The sequence below is a fragment of the Pongo pygmaeus genome, chromosome 6 (genome assembly GCF_028885625.2).
Source record: "Pongo pygmaeus isolate AG05252 chromosome 6, NHGRI_mPonPyg2-v2.0_pri, whole genome shotgun sequence".
NCBI lineage: Eukaryota > Metazoa > Chordata > Mammalia > Primates > Hominidae > Pongo > Pongo pygmaeus.
In genome coordinates this window covers 40,789,625-40,799,571 of record NC_072379.2, presented here as the reverse complement: position 1 = coordinate 40,799,571, position 9,947 = coordinate 40,789,625, and the positions used below count along the sequence as shown (strand labels likewise).

General features: G+C 48.9%; 1 protein-coding gene across 1 annotated transcript; it reads right to left on the bottom strand.

The window, feature by feature from the left end:
- Nucleotides 1-490: 490 nt before the first annotated feature.
- On the bottom strand, nucleotides 491-9,695 carry IGFBP3 (insulin like growth factor binding protein 3). The gene is made up of 5 exons (XM_054494797.2): nucleotides 8,884-9,695; nucleotides 5,367-5,593; nucleotides 4,702-4,821; nucleotides 2,943-3,083; nucleotides 491-1,974 (listed from the first exon to the last, which is right to left on the bottom strand). The coding sequence occupies exons 1-4, from the start codon at nucleotides 9,284-9,286 to the stop codon at nucleotides 2,958-2,960; spliced, it is 876 nt and encodes a 291-aa protein (XP_054350772.1). The 5' UTR covers nucleotides 9,287-9,695; the 3' UTR covers nucleotides 491-1,974; nucleotides 2,943-2,957.
- Nucleotides 9,696-9,947: the final 252 nt, after the last annotated feature.

The following is a 9,947-nucleotide window of genomic DNA, read 5'->3' as shown; positions in this document are numbered from 1 at the left end:
AACTCGTCATCTAGCATTAGGTATATTTCCCAATGCTATCCCTCCCCCCTCCCCCGACCCCACAACAGTCCCCGAAGTGTGATGTTCCCCTTCCTGTGTCCATGTGTTCTCATTGTTCAATTCCCACCTATGAGTGAGAATATGCGGTGTTTGGTTTTTTGTTCTTGCGATAGTTTACTGAGAATGATGATTTCCAATTTCATCCATGTCCCTACAAAGGACATGAACTCATCATTTTTTATGGCTGCATAGTATTCCATTGTGTATATGTGCCACATTTTCTTAATCCAGTCTATCATTGTTGGACATTTGGGTTGGTTCCAAGTCTTTGCTATTGTGAATAATGCTGCAATAAACACACGTGTGCATGTGTCTTTATAGCAGCATGATTTATAGTCCTTTGGGTATATACCCAGTAATGGGATGGCTGGGTCGAATGGAATTTCTAGTTCTAGATCCCTGAGGAATCGCCACACTGACAGGAAAGAGATTTTTTAATGGTAAAAACTTTATTTACTATTTATAAATACATTGCAAGACAAACTTCTCAAAAATACTTTTCCCCCCCAAAAAATTAAAAAAATAAAGAAAAGCTAATAGGTAGGCAGAATGTCTTGAGACCCCTCTGTTTTCAAGGAGAGCTCTATGCAGCGTGTGTCCACACCGAGGGCTGCAGTAGGGCAGAGTCTCCCTGAGCCTAACTTTGCCAGACCTTCTTGGGTTTGGCCTCCGGGAGAGCAGCCCAGTCTCTGGGCATGAGCTCCTTTCCTCAGTCATGGCCACAGTTGTATCATATAGCATCTCTAACATTTCATCTAGGATTATCTAGTATAGATCTTATTATATTTGGGGCTATGTTGTATACAATGTTAACAAGAACATATCTTCTCTGCATATATGTGTGAATTATAAAGAAAAGCATGAGAATGACTCTAAGTTCAACAAACATGGGTGAATCTCTATGTGCTCCCAGTGTCCTGGATGGGCTCCCCAGCAAGCCATTCCTCCTTCCTGTTCTGATATTACTATTCTTTTTTACATTGTGCTAAGGAGGACAAAAGATGAGAGATGAAAATAAAGCTTTGCCTTTAAAGAGCTTATCCTCAGAAATAAGCTTCGTCTTGAGTTGCTGAACTACAAAACACCATTTTCTGCAGTCATCCAAAGAATTGTGCCATTACTTGTGATGCCTCTGAATGTGGAGGCTGACTCTCCCTGTCTCTCTGTCCCTCCTACCCCATGGGGCCGCAGCAAAAGCCATCCTGGGCCTTCAACTGGGCCATGTCTTCAGGAAGATTCCTGAAGAGGAGGGCCCGAAATACCTGCCTTTATAGGTTCCCAGAGTGCCCTAGAACATTCTTAGATACATATTTTTTAAACAAGTAGGGCTCCACCTTATTTTCTCCAATAGTCCCCAAGCAGTACAGGTCACTTGAAGACATAAACATTCTTCTTGGTTGAGGGACCCAGGCCCTTGTTTCAAAAATGACACCACAGAAGGCTGTGAGCTCCAGGAGCATGCGTCGGGATGTCCGGATGACCGGGGTTTAAAGGTTTTCCTATTCTCGATAAAGCCTGTGTGCACTGTACAGGGAGTGGGGGTGAAGCGTGTTCTCTACATAGGCAACACAGCCGCCTAAGTCACAAAGTCAGTGGTCGGCCGCTTCGACCAATATGTGGTGAGCATTCCACGGGGGCATGAAGTCTGGGTGCTGTGCTCGAGTCTCTGAATATTTTGATAGGAAGCGACAAGAAAATTCAAACTGCTTTTTGCTGACTACTGGAAAGTGAAAAGATGCTCAAGTTTACCATTCGAAGAAACCATAGGCATTTCAAAAACCTCTTTCTAAACTTTGGTTTAAAAAAATATCAGTTCACCACAAACAGAAATATAAATTGAGGCTGTAGCCAGCTGCTGGTCATGTCCTTGGCAGTCTTTTGTGCAAAATAAGGCATATTTGAGCTCCACATTAACTAAAACAAAAAGAAAAAGAAATATATTGAAATAATCCCCCCAAAATCAAAAGGGCTCGACTCTTGCCCTGAGATATCCAGCACAGCCTGCAGGCTAATGGCACTAGGCCTGCAAGTGCAGGGCTGGGGTCTCAACCCATGTTTTTAAACAAAGCAACGAGTACCAGATGCTGCTCACAGTGTTCATTGTCAAAGAGTTACCCTCAAATTAAAATTATTTTTTCCAACTTGTAAGGAAAAAAGAAACCCTCATAACTAAACATGCAAATTTCTTCTGCTTCCTAAATTTGTCTTAATAAAATGAAAGAAAATGTATTTATTCTTTTCCCCCAATAGTTCCCTCATTTATTAAAAGAAAAAAGAATACTGGATATAATAGCATTCTCTAAAATTATCATTTAAAATTTCATTTTTCTATCAGATTTAAATTAACTTTATTAAAATTATATTAGCCACAGACTAACAGAATATTCATTATATATTTTACAGAAAAAAAAAGCTGCATCTTCAGACTGATGCTCTCCCAACAGCTATTTCAGCTGTCTCACATTCACATCTTTAATTTAGAAACACGTATCTTTAGCAGGTTCTTGAGGATTAAAACCGTTTCCCTGTGAAGATAAATGGACCTCCAGACCTCACGGGTAAAGCCTAACTTTGAAAATCTTCACTTTGTGTGTGGATGAATGATAGCTTAGGTGCTGTGAGGTATCTGAAATAAAGCAGAGTGTCCCTGAGGCGCACTGGCCAGCCTCCTTCCCCACACTTGTTTGGTTGGGTTGATGGGGTCTCCCTCTCCCTGCACCCTTCTGAGGGCTCTGTCCTATTTGCTTTGCTCTTTCTGGCCCTGCGCTGCAGCTCCTGGGTCTGTAAGCCTGGGGAAGGGCCGGTGGCCACGCCCAGCCCCTGAGGCTGGTCCAAGGACAGTGAGGCCCTGGAGCCCCAGGCTGCCCCTCCTGAGTGCTCACCCTTGCAGCAGGCGTCTACTTGCTCTGCATGCTGTAGCAGTGCACGTCCTCCTTCCCCTTGGTGGTGTAGCCTGGGAGAGGCTGCCCGTACTTATCCACACACCAGCAGAAGCCCCGCTTCCTGCCTTTGGAAGGGCGACACTGTGGGAGAGAAACAGAAGACAGAGAAGTGAATGCCCCTGGGTCTGGTGTCAGGTCGGTGGCCAGGGCCCATGATGGTTTGCCAGCGTGACTCTGCTATGCTGAGAAAGCACAACAGAAATTTCAGCTAAGGCAACATAAGAGCCACGCATGCCTAGGCCCGCTGAGTGTGCCCCTGTGCATGCGTGTGGGTGTAACTTCCTGCTCCAAGAAAGCGGGGGTGGGGGCAGTTTTGTGTTTCTAGGAGTGTAAGGTGGACACCAGCCCTTGTAGAACCTCTCGGACCTGCCGACTTCTCTGCCAAATGCGGGACTGAGAACATCCCCGCTGCCTGGGAAAATCACAGCTGTGCCTTTGGAGCCCACATCCAGCCTCACATGACACCTTCTCAGTATGACTTTGTTGAATGAATATGACTTTGATAGAAAATGTGGGTATAAATAAGCAATGGCAATGGAGGAAAGCTTAGGCTTTCTGACTGTGGCCACTACTATGAATCCTAGTATATGGTCACCCTGAGGCCACTGTGGCTCACTTAGGTCTCCGAAGGCCAATTCTGTAGATAGCATAGTATCAATTGTCCAATTAGAAAGCCAATTGAAATAGTGCCATCACATAACGCAAAGTCTATAGAAGCATATTTATTACAGCTTAATATTACTACATCTTAAATTTGTTTGATCATTTTCAGGTTGTTTAATTGGGATTTTAGGCATATGACTACATTTGGGGCTGATGTGTAGCCAGGATTCTCACTCCATTCCTTCTCCAGGAATGGGACTATGTTGCAATATAAAGATTTTGAAAAGACTGTTGTTTGATGTTGATGACTCTCATGCCTTCTTCTCACTTGGGCTCTCTAGGGAAATGCCAGTGAGTCGGAGAAGACCACAACATGGCCAGTTTGGAGCGCCTGGCCGTCCCCAGCATGGACCGAGTGTCTGATTTCAAGTTCCATCCCCTCCATGACAAGACAGACACCTGGTGTGTGCTGGGGATGGCTGGGCTCTCCAAGCTGGCCGTGCTGCAGTCTTTCCCCCACTCACTAGCACTTCCTTGAAAAGCCCAAGGGAGACAGAGACACAGGAGTCATCAACATCTAGCAACAGCCTTTTCGAAATCTTAATACTGCAACCTGCTCACTATCAAGAAGGCATCAGTAGGAAAGGGGACGATTGTGGGATTTCAGGGTAAGCTTTTTGTGGTATGACCTCATGTCACACTTCTTGGAAACTGACTATAATAGTTGTTTGAAATGTCACTCCCTGATGCAGCATTAACAAATGTGTCAACATGTCCACTTGCAGTTTATAAAGGGTGCCCCTGGGCAGCATCTTGTCCGCCCTGTGGGTGAACCACTGAAAGGGCAGGAGTGGGAAATGGGTGGTGGAAAGGCACTAGGGTTGAGGATTACGGCCAGTATAGCAGCACTCAGAACAACAAGTCAAAGCAGCCCTTAGTCTCACCTCCTGAGACTGGCACCAAGTCCTGGGCACTGGTGCTGCACAGGCTCAGAGTTAGAGCTATGGCCAGAAGAGCCTGGGGCTGGTGAGGTGGGTTTCTCCTCTGTGTCAACAGAACCAGAAGAGGAAGAAAACACACCGAGGACCTCACTTACCTGCTTTTTCTTATAAAATCCCTTCTTGTCACAGTTGGGAATGTGTACACCCCTGGGACTCAGCACGTTGAGGAACTTCAGGTGATTCAATGTGTCTTCCATTTCTCTACGGCAGGGACCCTGGGGATCAGGAAGGACCAGAGCAACAGAGTCACGGTTATTACTCTAGAATGTGTGCTTTAAAAATCTTATGATGCTGCACAACTACCAAAAGTGGGACCTGTAATTTGCTCCTCAGATACCTTATGTCTGATGTAGCATGAAAGTCCCTCGAATAAGCTAACCATCACTCCCTGTCTCCCTTTTGCTCTTCCCAGAGTAAGGCACAGAAGCTGGTATGGAACCAATAGCAGGTCAACAAGCATAGAGGATGAAGTAAATAAAACTATCTTTATGAGAATATTTTTCATTATCTGCAGAGGTCTTTATGACATCCCATATGCTTTTAAGAGTGTTATTTCAGCTTGATTCTCATAAGATTCTCCAAAAGGGTCAATATTCTTTATGTAAGGAGAGGAGAGAGGTAGGGCACAGAGGGGCTAGGGGTTGCCCACCCATCAGCCAGACGCTGGGGTTTGTTGAGTAAGAATTGCCCTCAAGAGGCTCTGAGTACCCAGGCTTGGCAGGTCTTGCCCTCCTCCTTTAACAAGAGGAAAAGCTCTCACATATTCTGTCTCCCGCTTGGACTCGGAGGAGAAGTTCTGGGTATCTGTGCTCTGAGACTCGTAGTCAACTTTGTAGCGCTGGCTGTCTTTAGCATGCCCTTTCTTGATGATGATTATCTTTGAATGGAGGGGGTGGAACTTGGGATCAGACACCCGGTGCGTGCTGGAGACGGACGGGCTCTCCACACTGCCGGCGCTGCGGTCTTCCTCCGACTCACTAGCATTTCCTTAAAACGCCCGAGAGACAAACACATGAGAGTCATCAACATCTATCACAGTCTTTTAAAAATCTTAACGTTGCAACCAGGTCACATGTAAATGACAATATTAGTTGACAATCCAAGTAAGTTTTTTTTTTAAATACCTCGACGAAGTATTATTCCATAATACTACTCACTACATGGTGGTTGCTCTACCTCAAGAAGTTATCTGTCTGAAAGTCAATCTGACAGGTGCTCTTCCTGAGTAGCTGCAACTAAAGAAGGGACACAAATGCTTAAGTGCCCCTCAGTAGAAGGTGAAGGCAGTATGCTTCATCTTCCACCGGCAGGGGGCAGACCCGAGCCACGGGAGGCTGCTGCAGCGCCGGCTCAGAAATTTTGCAGTCAACTCCAAGCGTGGTCCTCCCACCCGTGGGAGCAGCGGCAGCCCGGGGACTTGGAAGAAATCCACATTCTCCACTCTGGAAACGCTGGAGTGGCAGCAGCAGTCTGAGTTGTAACAAGCCCTTATGGGAATTCCAAGGTTGACCAGTACCGTCCTCAATGCTACCGGGTAAACAGGCTTATAAGAGCTTGGTGTCCAGCTCAGATGGGAAAACTGAATTATTACCTGCAAAGTGTTTTGCCTCAGGGGCTCAGAATCATGCAAGCATGTTGGTGGCTTGTTTTCTAGGTCCCCGTTACATCTCTAAAACTCAAGGTCTACACAGACACTGTGCATCTTGCTGGTGCCTGCCTAAGTGAGTCCTCTTCACCCCCGGTGAGCACAGGAGCACATGGATGCAGACAATGCCAAAGTCCCACTCACAGCTCAGACTTCTAAGTGCCAAAGAGCTTTTCCTTCCCTGGGTGGGGGTGGGGTAGGAGAAATCCCCCTCCAGCAGATCTCCCTTTTATAATAAAAAGTGCTAAATGAAGAAAGTCTGATGCTTAAAATGGATGCTGGAATGTTAACAGTTGAATTGGAATTTTAAGTATATGACTAAATTCAAGACTGGATCTGCAGCCAGGATTCCCACTCCATTCCTTCTTCAGAATGAACTTGGAGGGGCCGTAAGACCCCTATGGGGATCAAAGGCTACATTCAGAGCCCATGCTCCCAGGGCCTGTGGACCATGCCAAGGTCTGGAGGCTTCGGCTTAAGTCCACAATTGAGAGTCATGAAATTTCTCTACTACAACAAACAGGGCTATAATGTGTAACCCTAGCAGGGAGCTCAGGTGGCCCATCTGGTCCACAATCTATTCTAGAAAGCTACCAGGGGCTGCAATGATTTGGCTGCAGATGCTCTGCTCTGCCCTGGAAGTAGCTACTGGCAGGTCACGCACCAGGGCCTTAGGAAAGTCCCTCTCCTCTCTGGGTCTTAGTTTCCTCACCTGCCAAACAGCTCACTGAGGTCCTGCTGTAAAGTACGCCAAGGGGTTTCATACCTTGGGAAGTACACATTCCCAGGGTCCAGCCCAAAGCCTCACAGAGGTCCCTACCTGCGAGGATTTGGTTTCAATTTCTTTTAATCTTAGCTTGCTTTCTTTTTCAAGGAAATACTGAGATAAAAGAGATACTAAGAATGTAAATATTCTAAGAACATGTAAATAAATGTATTTATACTTCTTTTCTAAGAACCTTGAGTAATTTCTTAAATTTCCTTGGTTTCTTCTTAATGCCTGGGGTGCAGACTAGGGCATGAAGACAAAACAGTTCCATTTAAGCAACGGATAATTGTGACTTTTGACGGTCATAAATTTACCTTTTTTTGTCAAATGGATTCTAGAAGTCACTTAGATCTTTTTATAGTCTTATAACTCACATCAACCTATACTACAGAGCTACTAAGGTGGTAATCATAACGATTGCTAAAGCCTAACAATGACAATGTGTATCAGTATTTCTAAGATCACTTTCTGAAAACCCCAAAATGCACAATAATGTACAACACTTGGCAAATGACATAACTTTGCCCAGAAAGACAAATGCCTCCAGCAGCTTTAACAGCTGACCAGAGCCAGTGTATGTTTCAGGCATTTTGCCTTTACATGAATCCAGCGTTTTTCAGGGGTGAGCAGAGCCAGCCTTGCCTAGCCAGAAAATAACTTCACCCGGGCATGGAACTCTACAGCTACATAAATTATAAAGGGACTGTTCATCCTGCTAGCCCTAGGTGGGGGCCTGCCCAGTGACATCTGTCCAACGTGATCGTTGGGGAGTTGGGGGAATTAGGATGGGGAGAATTCTCCCAGCCTTCAGCTGTGCAAGGCAGGAACTTTATTTCTCATATAACTAAGTGAGGCTGGCTAAGAATGCTTGAAAGAAGAACAGCTGCCAAATCCATTTAAACAACCCTCGCTCCTTTTTTTAAGGGAACAATGTGATGCCCTTACCAGAGTCGCTGCCTGCCTGATACTGATAGTGGCTAAGCCAAGAGGGTAACTCTGCCAAATGTTTGCATTTTTCCTCTTCTGGGGCTCCCCTTAACAACATCTCATTCCCCCCCATTTCAGATTAAGGGAGACAGCCCTAGGACTGATTCCAACTCCCTTCCGTGTCATTGAAATTGACTTAGTACACATTGCCCGCACCCACCACGCACCTGGAAGTTTGTTTGAGGTCGGCACAGGTGCAGGGGTGGCCCGAGTTGTAAGAATGGTATGGTACTGAAAGTGGCACGCGGAGTTCAAACCTACACTCTGTTGCGGCCTCTGGGTAACCTTAAGAAGTTACTTCTTTTTCAGCTTCAGGTTTTCCAACCGCAGAAGATATCAAAACCCGAATCCACTTTACTTGTTTTTGGACACACCGGGACTAGACATTGCTTTGCAAACCAAAAGGCTGTGCGAAGTCAGTATTTTAAAAGAGAGGTACTATTTCCTACAACTTGCCTGTCCACCTTCCTTGGTCCAAATCCTCCTATATCCCCCATCCCCAAGCATCCCTGGGATTGCAGTCCGTGTACACCCCCGTGCGGGGCGAGGAGAATCTCCTGTGTCCAGGATCTTTCCAACAGCTAAACATCGGTACCGCTCCCCTCAGCTCCGGAAACCTTTAACCCATTTTCACTGAAAGCGCTTTGCAATTTACAAGTACTCTGTACTTAGAGAATCGAGCAAGTAGAGGGCCGGCTGGGGAGGGTCCCTCCGGCGAGCGCCTTCACCTTTCCCTGAGCGCCTTCAGTTTCCCCACATACTATCTCCAGTGAGAAGAAAACCGGAGTCTCCCGCAGCGGCACCCAGCAACCCCCAGGCCCTTCGGCGCCACTGCGCCGGGTGCTGCACGCAGCGCACCTGGCACGGGCGGCTCACCTGGAGCTGGCGGCGCTGGCAGCAGGTAGGCGCGCAGGCGGCTGACGGCACTAGCGTTGACGCAGAGCCCGCGGCCGTCCAGCAGCGCCTGCAGCGGGCGCGCCTCGTCGGGCGACGGCTGGCAGCGAAGGCCAGAGCCACAGCGCTCGGTGTAGATGCCGCACGGCTGGCCCTCGCTCAGTGCGCACGTCAGGCAGCAGCCGCAGCCCGGCTCGCGCACCAGCTCGGCGCAGACGGCGGGCGGAGGCGCGCACTGGGCCAGTGCACGCGCGTCGCACGGCTCGCAGCGCACCACGGGACCCAAGCCTGCTGAGCTCGCGCCAGCCAGCGCCACCGGCAGCCCGCGGAGCAGCACCAGCACAGTCAGCGCTGCGGCCCAGAGCGTGGGTCGCGCCCGCTGCATGACGCCCGCAACCGGGGCACGCTGCTTGGCAGGCTGGGCGCGCAGGGATGGGGCGACAGTACGCGGCGCGAAGCTGTGGAATCCAGGCAGGAAGCGGCTGATCCTTAGCGCCCAGCCGCAGCGCTCGCATCTGGGCGGCCCGGGCGCGCTGGCCGCTATATAGAAGCCGGGGTGGCCCAGGACACGCCCCGGAACGGCGCGCCCAGGAGTGGGGGTTGGGAGGGGGGCGGGTCGGCGCAGGCACGGCTGCGGGGGCGCGTGCCTCGCCCTGAGCAGCCGGGGCCGAGCTCGGGGGCGTGCAGCTCGCGACTCGCCCGGGCACCTGCTCCTCGTGCGCACGCCGGGAGCCCGGGTCACCTTGTCGTCTACAAGAATCAAGATGTGCCCGGCCACCCCGGCACTCCAGGCCACCTCAGCACCCCCGGTCACCCCAGTCACTCCTGGCCAACTCAGCACCCCCGATCTCCTTGACCCCGCCGCCCTTCCCCCTCCGCTCTCAGGGTGAGGTCTCCCTGCGGCGAGCCGGTGTCGGGGAAACTGGCATGCACTGCTTCGCACTCGTGTGTACCTCGTGGAGCTTTCTAAAATTTAATTCCGTTGGCAGGGAAGTCTTGGGACATTTCTGACTTACATTTGGGTCTCAGGGAGCCAAGGCACTGCG